Source organism: Arachis hypogaea, chromosome 1 (assembly GCF_003086295.3).
Source record: "Arachis hypogaea cultivar Tifrunner chromosome 1, arahy.Tifrunner.gnm2.J5K5, whole genome shotgun sequence".
Classification (NCBI taxonomy): domain Eukaryota; kingdom Viridiplantae; phylum Streptophyta; class Magnoliopsida; order Fabales; family Fabaceae; genus Arachis; species Arachis hypogaea.
The window spans coordinates 104,330,203-104,351,512 of record NC_092036.1 but is presented as its reverse complement, the minus strand read 5'-3'; the positions used below and the strand labels follow the sequence as shown (position 1 = coordinate 104,351,512).

The following is a 21,310-nucleotide window of genomic DNA, read 5'->3' as shown; positions in this document are numbered from 1 at the left end:
GGTCTATTTTTAAGACCCTTACCCGACCCTAAACCCAATGAAATCACACCAAATTAGTCTCTAAAGTGTTTGGGACCGGGCCAGATCTTTGAGCCGGACCGGGTCTGTGCACCACTAGTATTCACACATCCATCCACTATTTTTTTAAAAAAAAAAAAACTAAATATACAACCGATAGAATCAATTTTTTCACTCAAGGCTATTAAGTTTTCACTTCTAATTTATAGAGGACAGTGTGTGAATCACTGAATCATTAACATGATATAATAACGATAATATATGGAAAGAAAGCATAATCGTAATCATAATCATAGTATGAAATTTCAGTATATAACTATATATTATCTTCGATTTATTTACTCCCATAAAAAAGCATGAACTTTACATAACGAGGATATGATTATATAGAATAATAATATAGTAGGAAATACATGCATCAAGCATCAATCATGAAGAGGGTGGAAGGAAATGAGCTTCCTCGAGTTCTGAGAATTATTCTCAAACACAATGGCCTCGTACCTATTATCAGGGAGGCCACCGAATGTCAACAGGAGGAGGTTGTAGTTTACGCCGCCAGACACCACCTGTGTATAGCCGTTGTTGATCTTCACCAACTTGAGATGGGCAGCAGATTGCTTATTATAGTCTGTCACAGCAAATTGAGCAATATCTACCACGTGAGGGTCGTTGAGATTTTTTATTGGGTTCAAACCATTGGCGATTAGTCCTCCTGAAGCTTCCTTATGGGAAGCCATGGTGGCGGTAATGCAGAGAGCAAAGAGGATGCAAAAAACATAGCATTCACGTCTCATTGTATTGAAATTGGTAGAATGTAACCGTCCACTTTTTCTTTTTTTCCTTATCAAAAGTTTTCAGACTGTGACTCGTAAACTGGTGAATTGTATATATTATTGCAATATCAACTTCCATTTTATAGCTAAAAAATTACAGAGATTTATAACGATATACGTGGAAGATTTGGCGGTCAAATTTTGGTCAAATTTAAGTAAGGTAGTACATTATAAATAATTAATTATTTAATGAGAAATTAAATGTGACCATCAGTTTTTTATAATTTTAGTCGAGGTAAGCTCCACTTTGGTATTTAAGATTGACGAGTTGCATTGATTTGATTTCTGATTTTTCAATTGTTATAATTTAATCTTTTATATTCAAAAAAGTGTATTAATATAGTCTCTCCTCAATATTGTTAGTAATATAATTTAAGTATTGTCAAGTTGGATATATTAAAACGATGTTTTACACGTTTTAATGCTAAAAAAGCACTAAATGATGTCATTTCAAGATTTGAACAATATTAAAAAAGAGGGGTACAATATAATATTTTAGTATTATTCAAATCCTCAAACAACGTCATTTAGTGCCTTCTTTAGTGGCAAAATGCATACCACGTCGTTTTAATATATATAGCGTGACAAGGTTTGAACTATGCAACTAGCAATGTTGAGTTCCATCGATGGAAGATATACGAAGGACTATATTAGTGTATTTTCTTGAATTTGGAAAATTAAATTATGCCAATTAAAAAGGCAAAGATTAAATAAGTGCAACTCGCTAATTTCAAAAACTAAAATGGATTTTAACTCAATTTTAGTCCCTATTTGACTATTATAAATATTAATTATCATTTATGTGTATTAATTATCATTTAAGTAAGGTAGTGCATTATAAATATTAATTAGGGTTAAAAACAGAAATAAGTCTAGGAAAGCTCCATTTTACGTGAATCAGCCAATAAGAAAATCGTTTCATCAATCAACCAAAGGGCATTTATATATAATTTGAACTAGGTTAGTTCGATTTAATTTTGTACATAATTCGAACCAATTTGGTTCGAACTCTAAGTTTATAATTCGAACTAAGGGAGTTCGAATTACACTTCTCAAGTAATTCTAATCAGGTAGGTTAATTGGTTCGAATTACACAAACTATATTTCAAACCAGGGTGGTTCGAATTACTGAGGACCATAGCTGTATATATATGGTGTGAACGTGAGTTGCTCTCATTAGAGGAGGTAAGATAGCTAGTGAGGAGAGTTTCGTAGTGTTGGTTTACCACAGAGGATCCATTAAGAGGAAAACTCGTTCCGGTGTAAAGTTCACTAATAAGGATTCTCTGTATATGATCGTCAGGCCTACGACGAGGTATGAGGACCTTGTTAGCTCTGTACTGCTGAAACTTGGTCTCGAAAGTGTGAAACGGGTTAAGAATTTTTTCTATCACATTCCAATCACGGTGCTCCAGGAAACCGTTAAGTATGATTATTTCACGATCGGGAGTGATGAGGACTTGCAGGTCATGTTTCATTGTCGCCGGCAGTTTCCAGAGGTGAGGACACCAGAACTGTTGGCAAAGTTGGTTGACGTGGTATCCAGCTCGGGGGTTCGAACCGGAATACCACCACTTTAGCCACGGTAGCCGGTTCTAGCTCTAGACCTGCCGTTGCTTCTTCCTCCGTCCCTGCGTACCAGCCACCCGTCCAACCTGTTGGCCAAGCAGAAGGCTGTTGCCCTCATCTATGGTGACTGGGATGAGTCGTACAACGAGCTCCCAAGGTGGGTGTTAGTAGTCCAGTTGACAATGCCTGGTACTGTTGCAGTCCATAGGACGAGTCCTGGTCATATCGGTGCACAGTTGGACGAGTCTCAAGCTTATTTTCACAGACTATTCTGGACGTTTCCACCGTGTATCAAGGCATTCCGTCATTGCAAGCCCCTAGTTAGTATTGACGGCACCCATCTCTATGGCAAGTATGGGGGAACGTTGCTTGTCGCGATTGTACAGAACGGGAACTCTAACATACTCCCTGTGGCATTCGCATTAGTCGAGGGTGAGAATGCTGAGTCATGGACTTTCTTTCTCTCCCACCTGCGTCAGCATGTGACACCGCAGCCGGGTCTGCTGGTTATATCGGACATGCATAATGGCATTAAGGCCGCGCTTGAGGCTCCTGACGGTGGATGGTTACCTCCGTCTGCATACCGGACATTCTGCATTCTACATGTAGCGGCAAATTTCGCCCTAACCTTTAAGGGCAAAGACGCAATGAGGATACTTGTGAATGCGGCGTACGCTAAGACCGAGGTTGAGTTCCATTACTGGTTTGATATTCTGATGTTTGAAGACCCGGCGATGTGTGACTGGGCGAACCGGATTGAGTATTCATTGTGGACACAGCATTATGATGAGGGGCGTAGATTCGGACACATGACGACGAATATCTTTGAGTATGTGAACTCAATCCTCAAGGGTGTCAGAAACCTTCCTGTGTGTTCGCTAGTGAAGGCAACATACGGAAGGTTGGCCGAATTATTTGTTTGCAAATGGAAAGAGGCTGAGGCGCAGCAGGGAACCGGACAACAATTTAGTTAGCACTTGGAAAGTGTATAAAAGCCAACTTGAAGACGGCTAGGTGCTTCACGCTGACTTTGTATGACAGGGATAACTCCGAGTTCACTGTCGCAGAGACAACTCTTACTGGTTCTTTCTCATTGGGTAGCTACAGAGTCTCGTTTGCATCTCAGACATGTGACTGCAGATACTTCCAGGCACTTCATTTTTCGTGTCCCCGTGCACTGGCATGTTGCTCCTACTCACGGCTTACATGGGAGCCTTACGTCCACCAGGTGTATCGTCTTAGTTCGGTCTTCAGTGTGTATCGGATGGGTTTCACACCTCCCATTCCGGAGGGTTTCTGACCACCATATGACGGGCCGACTGTCATCCTAGACCCGAATAAGAGGCGTGCGAGAGAGGGTCGTCTGAGGTCCCCTCGGATATGGACCAAAAAGGACGAGGCAGACCCGAACCGGCCAAAGAGATGTGGGCTTTGTCGGCAGCCCGGCCACACACGTCGGAGTTGCCCACAGCTCCGAGGAGCAGAGCACACACGGGGGCATGATTAGGTGTATTGCTAGCTTTGGTACTTTTGTTATTTCAATTTCGCGTTTAGATTCCACTATTATCGGTTTTCTTAATTGTAGTTGGTAAGTGATAAAATTTGTTAATGTTAGTGTGATGTATTGTGAATGGGATCATAATTGATGAATATGTTTTGTTTCCGGAGTTTTAAATGAAATGTATGTTGAATGCACACCGGAACAACAAACTCTACGAGTTAAATTAAGACATGACGCAGAAACTATACTAGTAACAGAAATTAGTGTTTCGAACGAATTGTGAGTAATTCGAACCAACCTGGTTCGAATTACTATTTGATGCAATTTGAAAGTAATTCGAACCAACTCGGTTCGAATTACCTGGGGAGTTGTTCACGTGTGTAATTCGAACCATGCTAGTTCGATGTATGCTGGTTGCAATTCGAACCAAGTCGGTTCGATTTATATGTTAACGTAGTTCGAACCAAGCTAGTTCGAATTACATAGTAATGTGCTTTGGCTGATTCGTTAAACAATTTTCAGCTTGGCTTATTCAGGTAAATTTTTGGCTCCCTTAGTTTATTTCTGTTTTTTCCCTATTAATTATCGTTATAATAATGACTTGTTGACCGAAAACGGTTATTGGTTAGTAATGAATGCCGCTATGGTCCGTTTTTTTTTTATAATAAACCCTACTTTGATGTAATTGTTCATGAATCGGATTTGACTTACATATCCGCGATATTTATTCGAATCCAATTCAAAAATTGTGGATATAGATTTGATCTACAAAATTTTTGGATCGGATTAGATCCGCACACTAATCGAATTGGATTGTGAATTTTGTGTTGGTATCCGTATATCCGATTCGCATATCTGCATATCCGTAAAAATAAAGAAATAAATAAGTAAATATTCTTTTTTATGTTTTATTTTAACTAATAATTATTATATATGTTGTATTATTTTAATTTATTATTTAAAAAAGTATGTTTAATATTATTTTAAGAGTAAATATATTTAAAAGAATAGAAAAAATAAATTTTATTGATTTTTTAATGAAAATAAACTTTTTAAAAATATTTTTGTGTTTTACAAATATATCCGATCCAATTAGATCCGCAAATGTGCGGATCGGATCGAAATTTTGGTCATATTCAATCCGATCCGCGTTTACTCCTAGATGTGACTTTTTTTTAACAATTATATACGAATTTTTTTTATTTTATTAATTAAAAAATAATTTAAATACACAATTAATTTGTAATAACGGTATTTTTATATAAGTATTAAGATAAGAATATTTAGTATATAAATAGTAATTTTTATTAGTAATTACTTCGCATTTAAAATTATTATCTTTGAAAATTACAAAATTTTGTATTGTATTTGATAAATTAAAAAAAATTATATATTTGTTTGTAATTGCAATTCTTAGAATTGATTTATACTTATCAAAATTGAAATATCTAACATAATCTTACACTAATAAATATCAAACTTTACTTTTATATTTATATTCATTTATGTTTTTTTATTTTAAAAACTATTTTTAATTTAATTTATAAAACCTAGATGCTATAATTTTTATAAAATCATCTTTAAAAATTAACTTTAAAAAATACCCTCGAAAAATATTTTTTATTTTTTAAACATAAACAATAAAATAATTGTTACTATAAAATTTTACAAAATAATAGTTAAATCTAAAGTGTAACGGTTTTTAATATTAAAACATATAAAATAATGAGTAAAATTATATGTATCTTTAAAATAGAATAATTACTCATTAATAATATTATATAGTTTAAATTTTAAATAAAATATTTAAATTATACTTAAAAAATTTAACTTCGTCAATGAATATACACTGTTTTAACTATTTATAATAAAATTTTGACATGATTACATCTTCATGAAAAGTAGACTTTATAAAAAAAATTAAATAAAAATTATTAACAATAAATGATGAGATTACTATAAATCATATATGTATTAACTTTTATAAAGATAAGACTTATAACTCCAAAGTGTAATTTATAATATTTTTTATTTTAAGATAAATAATAAAAATTTTACTAAGAGAAGATAGGACAGGGAGTTTTCTATAAGGGGATCGTCGGAGGTGACGCCGTCCGCCGCCTTGTTGTCCTGCCACACCGCACCACCACCACCTCCTTTTTCTTCTTTTTTTTCTTCTTCTTCTCTCCTCGCCGCCGTCACCGGTCTTCATTACCGCCATCGCTCTTCACTGCCGACGCTACTCTGCTCCTCGGGGAAAGGGGGAAGGGAACGCAAAGGGAGAAGAGGGGGGAGGGGATTTCGGGAAGAAGAGGGGGAAGGGGAAGGGTTCTCGCCGCTGCCACCGGTCTTCATGGACGCTGCCGATCTTCGCTGCCGCCGCCACCGCTGCACCGCCGTCCCGCAGCCTGTGATCCGTCACTCTTCTTTGAACTAAATTTTTGTTGTAGAATTTTTGAATTTTTTGTGAATTGTTGCTGAGTTTTGATTATTGCTTATTGCTGAGTTTTGCTGAGTTTTTATTATTGTTGTTGCTGAATTTGTGAATTGTTGCTGAGTTTTGATTATTGTTGTTGCTGAATTTTTGCTGAATTTGGTTACGGGAAGGTGAGGGGGTGGGGAAGTGAGGGAGTGAAGGGAATCGGGAATGGAGTGATGGGTGAGGGATGAGGAATGGGGGGGGGGGGGAGGGATGAGGGAGTGGGTTGAAGGGGTTACGGGAGGGTGAGTGAGGGAGTTACGAGAGGGGGAGGGGTGAGGGTTGTGGGGTGGGGGGCGAAGGAGTGGGTTGAGGGAGTTACGAGAGAGTGAGGGAGGAGGGAGGGTTGAGGGGTGGGAGGGGAGGGGGGTCGGGTGGGGTGGGGTTTGTTTTAATTTTTTAATATTATTTTTAATTATTTTTATTAATAATGAAGGGTAATATGGTAAAAAAATAAATTGAAGCGGAAAAGGACAATTTTATAACGTTTTGTAACGTTGTAGATAATTTTAATAACAAAAAAAAGTCGGGGACGATTTTTATTTTGACCCAAGACGTTAGGGACGATTTTAGTACTTAAATTAACTTGTATGAGATAAAAAAGATAAAATTTATAATAAAAATTATAAAAATTTAAATACGAACAAAATAAAAAGAATAAAAGAGATCGAGTACAATAATAAATAATAATATTTTATAGTTTATAATAAAATCAAAAGAATAAAAATAATGCATCATAGAAGAAAAAAATATTACCGGATGAAAGAGTAATAGGTAAAAAACTGATATTCTCTTCTGGTATATGTGATTTTTTACTATAAATAAACTATGAAATATAAAAATAGGTAAAATAAAAAGGAAAGAACAAAATTGTATTTTTTTAATAAATTAAAAAAATATTCATAATCATATAATTAAAAGTAGACATATATAACTATTGAATAATAAATTGCAAGAAAATATTAATAGAAAGGTAAAATATTATTTTGGTCTTTAATGTTTGGGTCAAATTCTAATTTGATCCCTAACATTTTAAACGTTCTATTTCTGTCTCAAAAAATTTCAAATAAGTTTAATGTGGTCCTACCATTAAATTTAAGGTGGCCACTCTGATAAACACATCAAAAACGTCTTTTTTTAAAGACGGTATACGTGTCACATTGTTATTGGACAAAATATTAAGCCGGTTAATAAAATATTTTGATTAAACTAAAATAAAATCGGTTGATTATAACGATTTGATCCAATCGGTTTACATAATTTAAACCAAATCATATTTAAATTTTTCATCAAAATGACAAATATATCCTTAATTTTATTTTACAGACATTTAAATCTATAAAAATATAAAATTACAATTAAGTCCTTTTTTGTTAAAAAAAACCCTAACTCTTGGTAGCCCAAGCCCAAGCCAAGACAAACTCAATCTCAATGGCTCACCAATTTTTCAATCTAACCCCAAAAAACCCCTAGCCCCAGCAATCAGCATCTCCTTCGTCTCCTTCGTCTCATCTCTCTGCTCACTATCGCGATCTCAAGCTTTCTCCCTCTCTCGTCTCGGGTCTCGCACTCAACTCAAGGTTTTCGTCGCTCTCCGTGTCGCCAGTCGTCACCATCTGGCACTCAGTCGCACTCGCACGCCTTCCCTGAGCTCGTTGTCGCCGGCGGCAGAAGCACCCAGACCCGGAACTGGTCGTCGTCGTCGTCGCTGTCGTCGCTCCACATGGCTCCTCACCGTCTCGGACTTAGTCGTGCGCCTTCTCGCGCTTGTCGTTTCCGGCGGCAGAAGTAGCCGGTCCCGAGGTTGGTCGTCGTTGTCGTCTTCATACTTTGAATCTCGCCATCAGCTTCCTCCCCGCCCTCAGATAAATTTCTCTGGTCTTTTTTTTTTTCAGTTTTGTTGCCCTAATTCATCACTGCATTTGAATTTGTTGCTGAAAATATAACTGAACTAGTTTTTATTTTTGCTGAAAATCATCATTGTTAGCTTGCGTCCCTTGAGAAGCCATAGGGTCTTTGGGAAGCTCCTGTGACAAAAGAAGGCATAAACTCAAACTTGCTATCAAGTATAACTACGACATAAAATTTAACAGGTTATTTTAATTCAAGTAATGCATAATGCCATTTTGAATTTGACTGACCTCTTCTACACCAAAGCTAGCCTGTGTGCCACCACTAATCTTATCACCCAAATTGTCACCCTCATTCTTCACAGGACAATTCTTCTTTACATGACCAGCATTGTTGCATTTAGTGCACCTCCGTTTTCTACTCTCTTTTTTTCCCTTTGGTGCACCTTTTGTCTTGACAACTGAAGGGTCACCAACAAAGTTCGGCATGGGAGAATCTCTTGTTCCTCTTTTCAAGCACGACTTTTGCTCTAGTATTTTGGTCAAACGAGAAACTTCATTCATAGTGTCATGGAAAGAAGGACCATCTTGAGCTCCTAAGAATACCATCCACGTAGCTGCCACTGACAATGCGCCATAGCGCATTAAAAAATCTCTTTCTCCATCTTGCACAGTGCTTCCAGCTGAACTTTCATCCGGATACTTTTTGGCATCCTTGGACCATCTTCTCAAAAGAAGACTTTCTGGCAACTTCTGTAAACCTAGCCTTTTCATGGCACAAAACATGTGGCTACAGGGAATGCCTTCACTACTCCACCTACTACATTCACACTCCATATTCTCGGTGTTGCGCTCATAAAGTACGGTGTATATATGTTGCCCTCTGTCATACTCCTTAACTTTTAAAACAACAGTAGTTGATATATTTTCCTCATTTATAACATCTAATGCAGCCACTCCTTCAATTTCTGTTTTTACTTTGCCAAACATCTCCCGTGTGTAAAAATTTGCAGCACAAAGCTCCAATGCAGCTAAGCGAGTTGTTAACACAGGCTCTCCGTACACCGTCTTAAATTGAGAAACTAATTCGTTATGTCTATAATCCCTGAGAGCATGTTCAAGATTCTGGACTAGCTCTAAAAGACTTTGACGAATGCCAATAAACCTCTTGATGAAGTTGTTTATCCCTTCACACCTTGATGTTGTTCTAAATCCAGCACAGAATTTATCTCGCAAGTAGGCGCTTGCCCAGCTTTTCCTCTTTTGATACTCATCTAGTACCCATTCATTTTCCTCCAACCCATATTTTTTTATCATATTCTCCCAATATCCTTCAAATTCATTCGGATGCCATGGAGCATACAAACATCTTCTGAAGTCGTCGGAAAAACCTTTGCTTTTTATGTTTGCTGTTACATTTCTCTGAATGTGCCAACCACATAATCGGTGAGTTGCATTTGGAAAGATTTCTTGAATTGCTGCCTTCATTGCCTCATCACCATCTGTGACCACAACACTAGGAGACTTGTTCAGCATGACATCTAAGAAGTTTTGCAACAACCACGTATATGTTGCTGTTTGTTCGTTCTCTATCAAGGCAAAGCCAAATATGCATGTTTGACGGTGATGGTTACAACCCGAGAAGATAACCAACGGTCTTCTGTACTTATTTTTCCGATAGGTTGTATCAAATGCAAGCACATCTCCAAAGCACTGATAATCTGCCCTACAAATGCCATCTGCCCAAAATAGATTCGCCAGCCGACTTTCATCAGTAGCACTGTACCTTGCAATGGCCATGGGGTCAACATCGGCTTTTCCAAGTAGATAGCTAATTGTTGCATTAGAATCCCCACCAATGAGCTTTGCACGACGAGTTCTTTCAATGTGGTTATTCAGATCCTTCTTTGTGAACCCGACATTAGCATAACCCCCAGCTTGGCCTACCATTAGTCCCATTATCTTAGAGCTTGGAAGACCATTATAGTGCATGGTGTTTGCCTGAGCTTTTTGAGCCTCATTCATCCCACGGTGGTTTGGAATTAAGTGTACCAAGCATTGGGGGACAAGATCGTGGTTGTGCTTTTCAACTAATTTTTTAACTCTCCAAGCTGAAGTTTTGGCGTCAAAGTACACCGCAAGCATGGCTTCACAACCCGTACGAGTCAGTGCTTTATGCTCCCTTTTCCTGTTCAAATTAGAGATGTATTTATCGGCTCTCTTTCCTTCCTTGTTGCAAAAAAATCGCCTTCTGCGTTGTGTTCCATCTTTTCCACGTGCTATATCACCCTTGCGAACTCCGAACCCGACACACCTTGCATAACGCACATACAAGTTATAAGCTGCATCTGATGTTTCAAATGTCTGGTTTATAATATCATCGGCCGTCACAACAACACACTTGCTACTGCTGCCACCGCAATCACAGGTGCAATTTACATTCTCTTCCACACCGGTCATCAAGCAATCTTCAACGTTCTCTTGTGAATTGAGTGGCTCCGAATCAACATCCATTGCACCCAGACTCGTTTTCTTTCTAATTCTATATATGTAAAAAAGTGAAAATTTTTTGCATAAACAAAAACAGGTAGAAGTAGGAGATAGCTTCATAAGACATCTTAACCTAAACTAAAAAAATAGACTAAAATGGAAGTTAACAAGAGCTCTGTATGCAACTCAAACTTTAAATCAAAAATTGATAAATTAAAACCAAGTTAATGAGAGAAAACACAACATACAAAGAGGAATTGTTAACTGTTACACCACAAATATTATGAAGTTAGTGTGATTTAATATAATCTTTTTCTTGCATAGGTAATTTGCGATTCCTACACACCACAGGGTGAGCCTATCCCTACAAACAAGAGACATAAAGCTGTCGAAATTTTCAGTAACCCAAAGGTCCAAGCTGAAGTTCCATGGTATATATTATGCTCTTAAAAGAAAGATAACCAAAAACCAAATATTTCCTTCTTATGTTCAAAATGATTTGGTATCTACCTATATATATATAGTTTCATTGCATTTGCATGAAGCAACTACTATCATCATTCTATTGGTAGGTGTTGTTAGCATATCATCATCAACGATGGGAAGAGCTCCATGCTGTGAGAAAGTAGGGTTGAAGAGAGGAAGATGGACAGCTGAAGAAGATAGGATATTGACTTAATACATAGAAGAACATGGGGAGGGTTCATGGAGGTCGTTGCCCAAGAATGCTGGACTCTTAAGGTGTGGTAAGAGTTGCAGACTCAGATGGATAAACTAACTCAGATCAGATGTCAAGAGAGGCAACATCACTCCCCAAGAGGAAGAGATCATTGTCAAGTTGCATGCTATTCTTGGTAATATATATATATATATATGCTGCCTCTCTCTAATCACAAGTTGATATGTTTAATTAAATTGTTATTTAATACATAAAGATAACTTTTTCTGAATTTTCGCCCTTTAATTACAATACTACTTCTACTAGTTTTCTATTCCCTTTCCTTAATTATTTTATATTATCATTGCTGTTCAAAACATGCATGAAAAATTACTATCATAACAGTTTATTGTAACAGTTTAGTCTGATGATACACGAATATAATAGTGATATGCTTAATTAGCTAGCTTTGAGTGAATCTATAGAAGCTAGCACTACACATATAGAAGGAATCTGATATAATGAAAAAGAAACATCAATTATATTCCTAACTAAGACTAATATGAAACATTAAATTAATCAAAACTGAAAATAAAATGATAATTTTTCCAAAGTTAAATTTTTCTCAGTTGTAAGTTAATAACTTAATAATAACCAACCAGCATAAGCTAATGTTAATGCAAGAGGATATGCAAATTAGCATGTGTTTACAGTTTTAAAGAAATGAATAAATCATAATTTACCAAAGTAGTTTCTTGTATCTGAGTGGGAAATAGTTAATTCTATTTTGATGATGTTTTGTTTGGTATGTAATAAATGTAGGTGGTCAGTGATAGCAGGGCATTTACCAGGAAGAACATATAATGAGATAAAGAACTAGTGGAACTCACATTGGATCAGGAGGAAAATTTATTGCTTCATGAAATCTTTGAATGATTATTCCTCCTTCCCTCCCACCATTGACAATTGCTGCATTAAAAGCTTCCAAGAGAAGAGCACCTACTCGATCTACTGCACCTAATATGAACTTAGAATTAAGGGACACAAAAGAGGTGATAATGCTTCAACAACCAAGCATTCAAAAGAATAATGCTGATCATGACAAGAGTGATAGTGATTGGAACACTACTAGTGCTACTACACCTCCAAGTTCTTCTTGTTCTTCTTCTTCTGTGAGTTCTGGGTATGATTGGCATCTTTCTAACACTTTAAATTCGCTACTTTTTATTTCAAAATCCATTTTAATTTTAGTTACCAGTTTTTTGCATAACCCGTTTAATTCTGTTTGATCCCAATTATACAATTATTAATAAAATAGTAAAAATCCCAATTTTGGCTTCAATCATTCATACAGTTCATCTTTTTATGAATACCCATGTGCCGATATTGGTGATCTTCACTCAATGTGATTATTTTTGACAAAAAAAATCAAACACAACAACCAAACACAAAACAGACGAAGAAGAAAATTTGTTGAAAACTCACCTGATTGGGACCAGGTTGTGCGAAGGAGGTCGACGAGTTGCTGAAGGCGAGGAGGAAGTCGGGGACCTGCTGCTTCTGTCTCGACGTCGACGGGCGCAATGACGGCACGAAACTGATTGCGAGGCAGCGACAAGAGACGGAGCAGCGACGACGTCCAGGTCAGGGAGCTGCTGCTACTGCCGCCAGTGACGACGAGGGCGAGGAAGGCACGCGAGATAGGAGACTGGAGGAGACCGACGACGAGCTTGTCGGATGATGCTGATAGAAGGAGAAAACTTGGGTCAATGAGATATGAGAGATGAGAGAACTTCTATGAAAGTGAGGTTAAGGGAGGAGAAGGGATTATGAAACGACATCCTTTGGGAGATCGAAGAAAAGGGCAAAAAAGGAAAAGACTCGGATCGGTTTATTCAAACCAGCTGGGTTGAACCGGATTTTAAGCATCTGGTTTAAAAATAAATTTTATTAACCGGTTTTATAAAATACCAATCATAGAATGACACATCAGCAACTTTAAAAAAAGTTATTTTGGCCGTCTTTATGTGAGTCTCCCCCTAAATTTAATACTAATAATTAAAGAAATCAATGACATAAGCGTTAATAACGTTACTAGTTAAGTTATATCTTTTTTTTATGTGTTAAAAAAAATATAATCAAAATCTTTTTGTAACACTTCTTTTCTTCAATTTTCTTTTTATACAAAATTCTAAATCCTATCAATCAATCATCAACACTTCAAAATTCAAAGAAAAAATTTTTATATTAGTGATCGTTGGCAGATCGATTTTACTTACATACTGAAATTGAATATTATTGGCTCTTTAATATGTGAATTGTTTGTATCAAATTTAATAGTAGGACAATATTGAACCCATTTAAAACTTTTTTGGAATTGAAATAACATGTTTGAAAATTTTTAGGATTAAAACAGTAGGTTTGAAATGTTGGAGACCAAATTAGAATTTAGTCCAAATATTAGGGACAAAAATAATATTTTACTTTTAATAGAAATATTAAATTTTATATTAAAATTAAAAAGTAAATAAGTCACCAAAAATTAAAAAGTAAATAATGAATAAAAATCTAAAATTTAAAATAAAAATATTTAAGATTAAGGAAGAAATGAAAAAAAATTTTAGTGAACAGTGACTCAGGAGTGGAGCTAGATGAAATATTAGAGGAGGTTAAAAATATTATACAATAAAATAATATTAAAATAAAATTCTGAGGAGAACTAAACTGAAATTTACATAATTTATATGTAAAAAATTAAAATTAAAAATTAAATAATTGATATAATAAATTAATTATAATTATTTAATTTGGATCAATAAATTAAGTTAAATAAATAAATAATATATTATAAATATGTAAGACAAAAAAATTAATACAAATTAAAAGAAAATTAGTTTATTTATCTTAGTGAAATTAAATAATTAATATAATTAATTAGTTATAGTTAATGTAGTAAAATAAAATATTAAATATTAAATATTAAATATTTATCTTAATTAAATTGAATAGATGATTAATTATAATATTTTTAAAAATCATTAGTCGAAATACATTAGACGAAAAAATTAATGCAAATTTAAATAAAATTAGTTCATTTATTTGAGTCAAATTAAAAATTAATGTAATTAAATAGTTATAGTTAATATGGTCAAAATAAACATTAAATAATTTAATATTTCTTTCACTCAAATCAAATAAATAAATAATATATTTAAATAAATCAAATAAAATAAATAAAAAACAATTTTAAAAATATGCCACATTAACTATAATATTAATTGAAAAACCTAATTTTAATAATAGATAATAAATTTTATATTTTATATGAGTAGTTGATTTGATGATTGATTATTAAAATTTTAAAAATCAAATCGATCATCAAATTACTTTACTAGTTGAACTAAAATAACTATTTTATAATAAAATAATAAATAAAATTATAAATAAGTACACAAAAACATAAATATATTCTAATACAAATTTTAAAATATACAAACTAAAGTACAACACGGAATCAAAATTTAAAATAAACATGTTAATGGAAGTATGGAACTAATCTACCGAAGATTCCAGTCAACTTCACCAATTTGTTCAAGATGCCAAGTTGCTGAGGAAACCATATTGCACTGTCTCTTCTTCTATCCCGAATCGGCACCAGCATAATACTGTCCCCCTATAAACTTAGATGTTGGAGAGCTGGTCCAACCGAATTTTACTGACTGGTGGAGTAGAAGATTTGAAGCTGCTAGAACAGAGAATGACAGAAGGGAGAAGATAGAGTATATCGCTCTTTTATGTTGAAAATTATATAAGGGAAGAATAAATTTATATTTGATCAGAGAGAGAGAGAGAAGTTGGTCCTAGAAATTGTGAAAGCCACCAAGAAAATGCATCAAGAAATTTTAAGAGTTCGAATTTTTTTACTATAACCTAATGTTGTTGTTTCACTTCTACGTTTCTATCAAGTGTTTTATTTTATCACTGAAATGTGATGTATGTATGAGAGAATCTGTTTTTGATTTATTTAATTCTTTAATGAACATTTGTATTCCTTATATTATTAAGTAATGCAAATTTACTTTTTGAAAAAAAAAAACACGTTAATTAAATTAAATTAAACATGTGAATCTAATAATAGAAAAAATCCATACTAAGTTTACAATAAAATGCAATCAACTCAAGGTCCAACGTGTTAAAATGCAATCAAAGTTTAATTATGTATAAAATTTATAATATTATACATTATAAAATGACAAAGAATAACCACACACAAAAAATTATTTATCAATGTAATTGTATTTTAATTCCTAAATTTTTTATTTTTATCGTTTTAAATTAAATTTATTATACTAGTATTTTAAAAATAAAAATAATTACAACAAATAAATAAATAAGTAAATAAGTAAATAAATAAATAATAGAAAAATCTTATTTTGGACGTTAGTAAATTTATGAATGACAAAAATAAAGAACAAAAATAGCAGCAGCATCATATGCGGCTACTCTTCTCCAGCTCTTCTTCCCTCTCTTTGATTCACTCTCTGTTCTACTCTACTGAAGCACTCGCCATTGTGCTCGTCGTTCACGGCTTTGCCACTCCCTCCCACACCTTGTTACAACCTTTGTCGTAGCATCGTCATTCCATAAGAACCATCGCCGAATAACGCCGTTCAGGAACTGCCATCACCACGCCACGCAATCCTGCAACTGTACGTCCAGTTGTCACGCTGTTTCGAAACTATGCCGTTCAAAGCCACCACTGCCACACCGTTCCAGATGGATCCGCCGTCGCAGCCTCCCTTTTTGTTCTACTCCGCTTTTTCTCTCTTGTTTCACTTTTCTTTTCTTTTTTTTTCCACTGTGATTTCTATATAACTGAGTTCTGAGTCCTGAAGGTGAGGACTGAGGCGAGGAAGGCTTGAGAGGCTGCTTCTGTTTTGTCAATTTTTGTTTAAAAAAAAAAAACCAATACGATGTCTTTTTCCGAGCAGGATAGAAAAAACTAGTTGGATCGAGTTTGATCCGAAGAACTTATTCATGGTTTTCAGGATGTCGTTTTTCAATAACTTAGCAGCGTTTGGTGGAGAGATAGAAATAGAAAGATCGAGATTGAGTATTCTGTTTGGTACAAAATGAGAGACAGAAATTTAAATAAATCTCAATATTCTGTTTAGTATAAAAAGACAGAAATTGAAACAAGAATGAAACTCTAATTTAATTTGTACATTAGAATTAATTAATTGAAATGAGGATATTTTTAAGTATAAAATATTATTAAAGTTTCAGTCTCCATTTCTAAAAATTTTAGTCTCCTGTGTTCCTAATTTTTGGATGTACTAAAATACTAAAATTTTAGAAACAGTAACAGAAATTTTAGTACCCATTTCTGAACTAACAAACATGATATTGAATCTCAGCTTCTTAATCTCTGTCTCAATACCTCAAAACAAACATTACCTTAGCGTTTAGTACAAGATAGTTTAGTATGAGGTATTAGGATTAGGATTGCAAGGGGAGGACTAAGACTTATTATTGTGTGGTGGCTATAAAGATTGAGATCAGAGGACTCAAGACTTAAGATTTATTTGGACGTTATTTTTAGAAAAGATTTTTTTAACGATTTTTTTAATTTTTTATAAAAATAAATGTGATTTTATGTTTAGATATCTTATGTAAAAAGCTATTTTTATCTATCAAATACCTTTTTTATTTTTATGCCTTTTTATTATTTATGACATCATTCAAAAGTCTAACCCATGTATTGTTATCACTGGGTCCACTAGAATGCGACGAGACATGGAAAAACTGAGGATATTATATAATTCCGACAATAGAAGGATATTGGTTGAAGTACGCCATGCCATTTAGAACAGAATGAAAAGAAATAGAAAGGACTCCACTATAAGGTTGATAAGGATGGACTACTGGATAATGATGCATAGGATATTGTGGCAATCCTAGTTTTTTAGTTGTAGCTGCATCTTGAACTTCGGCCACTTCTATTTTTGATATGTTGGTCTTATCTTTTAATGTCTCTTGAGTTAGATTGATTTCTTCTATCTAAACATAAATCATAATTTTTAAATAATTACGATACGAAATTTAAAAAAATAAATAAAGAAATTAGTCAGACGAGATAGAGTCGAGTAAGACTTTTCTCAAAGTGTTGACCTCACTCACCTTTAATCTCTCAAGTTGCACTTATGGTATCGGATTAAAATAATTTAAATTTAAATTAAGACTTTAATTTTCTTTTTTGAATTATCTAATATAAATTATTAGATATGTAAAATATTACTTTCTGTCAACTTTTTTTTGCCATTTATTCTAATCTTCGGTATCTCTGTCAATTTAGATACAAATTTTTTGCTTCTATCGCTCTTAAATTTTTTATAACAAAATCATAAGAAATAATATAAGTACTACGAGAATAATATATTATAAATCTAAATTAAAATGATAATAAATTTAATAAATGGTATAACATAAATAAGTGTTTACTTTAAAATTATTGTTATTGTGCCCGAGTGTATTTTATACTGATTTTGTGATAATAACAAACAGAGCAAGGAGAAGAGAGTAAACATGACATTCAAGCCTCATCATGTTGATGCCTTAAAACCGGTAAAATATAACCATTTATTTGTTTTGGTGAATGTTATAGTGTTTTTGATATTATGTCTAACTTACTAAAAAAGATAAATAAATAATATTTAATAAATTTTAAATATTTTACTTTTTATTTTAAATATTTTATTTTTTATTTTTAAAAAAAAATAAACAATTTAAGCACCATAATAAAAGGCATCATAAAACTCATCCATTTGTTTTTCTTCGTCAAAAGATATATCCAACGCGTGACTCGGGAACTTGTGACTTCTATACTAGTAGGAAACAAAACCAATTTCCAATATATAGGGGAAGGAATACAAAGAATTACGCAGTAATTGACACGTGGAAAATTTGGGTGGTCAAATTTAGGTTATGTAGTGCATAAAAAATAAGATAGGTTTAGTCGACATGTGTAGTAAGGACATAAATTAAAATTATGTTTGATTATTTTGTTCATTTTTATTGTTTATTAAATTTATAATTATATTTTTTATTTTTTTAATTAAATTTTTATATTATTTTTAAAATTTTATAATTAATTTTTTATATTAAAAATATTAAAATTAAAAGAATATTATTTCTAAAAAATATATAATTAAATATCTAATTAAATTTTTAATTATAAATATTTTTAATTTATAAAAAATATTTTATTAACTTTAATATTTTTTATACTGACAAATATCTAATTATAAATTTAATAAAGTTATATAGATTAATCGAATAAAAATTATTATTAATAAAAATTTTTAAATATTTTATTTTAATAAATGCACAACAATTATATAAAAAATTAAATTTTATATAATTTTTGATAATAATTTTTTTATTAATTAGTAAATTTAACATATGCTATTAAGATAGATAAGTTAGCTAAACTTATATTTAATTTTAAAAAATAATTGAGAGAATTTGTTGAAAAATTTATTCATCTTCTAAATTCTATTTTTTTTGGTGTCTCTTCTAAATTCTATTGATCCTTTTAAAATTGATCATTTATTTTTTAAGATATTATCGAATTCACAAATATGTATTAGTCTCTTTTTATCACCGCGTACCATGTTTCATTTTTTATTTGGTATTTGTTACGGTACGATAATAAATTCATACGTACCGATACGTTTAAAATATGGACAAATAGTAATAAGTTATATGAAATTTATTTTTCACATCAGCATTTAATTTTTTTAAATATATATTATATCACCACTTTTACTAATATACCTCTTTAATTAAATAAAAATAAAAATAAAAATATATTTTTTATTTAATTTTATAAAAAATGTTAAACATCCTTACTTTATTTGATTAGACAAAATTACCCTTTTAAATTAATCAAATTTTAGAATTCAATTAATCCTAATTTTATAAATTCAAATAATTTAAACAGTAAAACAAAAACATAAAAAAAACCAAAAATCAATCTTTTTTCATCTTCTCCAATTTCCTTAATCATTAGTGTCCTCCTCTGAAGTAAAGCAAAACACATCAAAAAAATAAAAAATCAATATGTTCTTTATCTTCTCCTAATATCATTTGTGTCCCCTCCCTTCTGAAGCACCCCAAAATGGCAAAACTCTAGCAATAATTGATTTCGGTAGTTACACCACCCACGGAATTTAAGGAACCTAAAGGAGAAGGAAGGCTAAACCACTCAACTGGGCAAGCGCTGCGTCTTTCTCCTCTATGAAAATTCTTTGAATGCCTCTTTCTCAAAGGTCTACGAGAACTATTAGAATAAATCTTTCCGGTATATTGATTGAGCATGGTAGTTGGCTGCTCTGTCTGACTTCTTTATTTTTCTCAGTATGCCACTTCCCTCCCTACTCCGAAACAACTGACCAGCCAGTTCTTTGCTGCGGCGTTCCCAGGCTCAGCGCTTCCACTTCTTCCTCTTCCCTCTGTCCGGAACCCAGGTAGCTCGGCACGTCGTCCCCATCCTCGTTGGCTTCTCTGTCCGTGGCCAGGGAAAAAGTTAATATCTTCCCCCTCCTTCTCTGGTTTCCTAGTTTCCAAGGTTTAAAATCTACTTTGCGACTTGAGCTAGAATTTGCAGTTATTTATGTTCTTCTCTCGCTTTTGCAGGGCGGAATCGAAGGTCAATCGCAAGTTAGATAAAAAGGTTCAATTTTACTCTAGTAAGTTTCAAATCAATTTTTCTGTTTCTTTCAAATATTGAATTATTACATACCAAAACTGTCCATATAATTTAACTGCATCCAATCCTTGGTGTTACTGCAGAGGTGAAAGATGTTGTGACTTGCTTGAGTGCTCAAAAGTCTATTACTAAGGTAATTATCTTATTTCAAATGGCATTGTTCTTAAGATGGATTATGGAAATACTTTATTGGTCGATGTCTTAGTGCCAATAGCTGTCTTGTTATGGTAATATGTTAATAATAGTAATGAAAAATTTTTTAAGGACTAATTTGTGAATAAGGAATGAAGATACAGCAAAGTGTTTGAACTTTGTTTTGGATATGTGGTATTAGCACCTAGTACTGATATTACATAAGATGCTAGGCTAATATGTGTTGGAAATATTATCAATTATTGGAGGTTGTGGTTTTTATGAATGTCTTGATGATCACCTATTCGCCTTCAATGAAGATTTAGGGACTGGAATTTCATGCAGTAGGAGTTATGATCATTTTGATAGTTAAACTATCATGGAAGATGCACATATCTTATTTTGGCTTACTTCTGTTTCTCTCTTTTTCATGTGGATTTATGCTTAGGTTTTGTTTATTAATTCTTTTCCTTAATGCCTTTGAACTTAGTTTTTGCTTCTGCGAGTTTCCTTATTCATTAATTTTCACTGAATAAGCTTTGGTTGCTTTTATCACCCATAAGAGTAAATTTCTGTTTTATTGATTTGGAATTGCAATTTTATTGAGATTAGATTCTTGATTATCTGGAATATGTTAATGTAATGATCAATTAATTAATAGGCTTCTAGTATGTGCTCAATTAATTGGAATAAATAAATAGAGTGTCTAGTATGAGAATGTCCTCTGTTAACAAATCATCTTGGAAAAAGTTGTACACCTCCTCTACCTGGAGAGTAACGTAAAAGGTAGATTTAGAAGAAAAACAAAACCTAAAGTTACAGAGTACTGCTGACTAGTTTCTTAGCAAGAGTGTGAAAGTTTACATAATGTGGTGATCACAAAGTCACCTAAAACTTTCCTGGTGCATCGACATTGCATAAGAATATACAAAATAAAAATGGTCAGCTTATTTGAATATTATTAAATAAATATGGAGTTTCATAATTATATGGAGAAGTACTTATATGAT

General features: G+C 33.1%; 2 protein-coding genes across 2 annotated transcripts; both read right to left on the bottom strand.

Moving 5' to 3' along the window:
- Positions 1 to 443: 443 nt before the first annotated feature.
- On the bottom strand, positions 444 to 755 carry LOC140183807 (cysteine proteinase inhibitor 1-like). Its single transcript, XM_072233079.1, has one exon. It carries the CDS (start codon positions 753 to 755, stop codon positions 444 to 446), a length of 312 nt encoding a protein of 103 aa, XP_072089180.1.
- A 7,450-nt stretch (positions 756 to 8,205) lies between these two features.
- LOC112706237 (protein FAR1-RELATED SEQUENCE 5) lies at positions 8,206 to 16,082 on the bottom strand. The gene is made up of 5 exons (XM_025757428.3): positions 16,050 to 16,082; positions 12,884 to 13,193; positions 12,289 to 12,415; positions 8,542 to 10,792; positions 8,206 to 8,427 (listed from the first exon to the last, which is right to left on the bottom strand). The coding sequence occupies exons 1-5, from the start codon at positions 16,080 to 16,082 to the stop codon at positions 8,359 to 8,361; spliced, it is 2,790 nt and encodes a 929-aa protein (XP_025613213.2). The 3' UTR covers positions 8,206 to 8,358.
- Between the last annotated feature and the right edge of the window lie 5,228 nt (positions 16,083 to 21,310).

Bases quoted from the DNA above. Each gene is read 5' to 3' on its own strand.
- LOC140183807 (XM_072233079.1), bottom strand. From the start codon at position 755: ATGGCTTCCCATAAGGAAGCTTCAGGAGGACTAATCGCCAATGGTTTG.
- LOC112706237 (XM_025757428.3), bottom strand. From the start codon at position 16,082: ATGGCAGTTCCTGAACGGCGTTATTCGGCGATG. The intron at 13,194-16,049 runs GTTCTTATGGAA...TCACTTTCATAG, and splicing joins AACGGCGTTATTCGGCGATG to AAGTTCTCTCATCTCTCATA. The intron at 8,428-8,541 runs GTCAGTCAAATT...CTTTTGTCACAG, and splicing joins CTAGCTTTGGTGTAGAAGAG to GAGCTTCCCAAAGACCCTAT.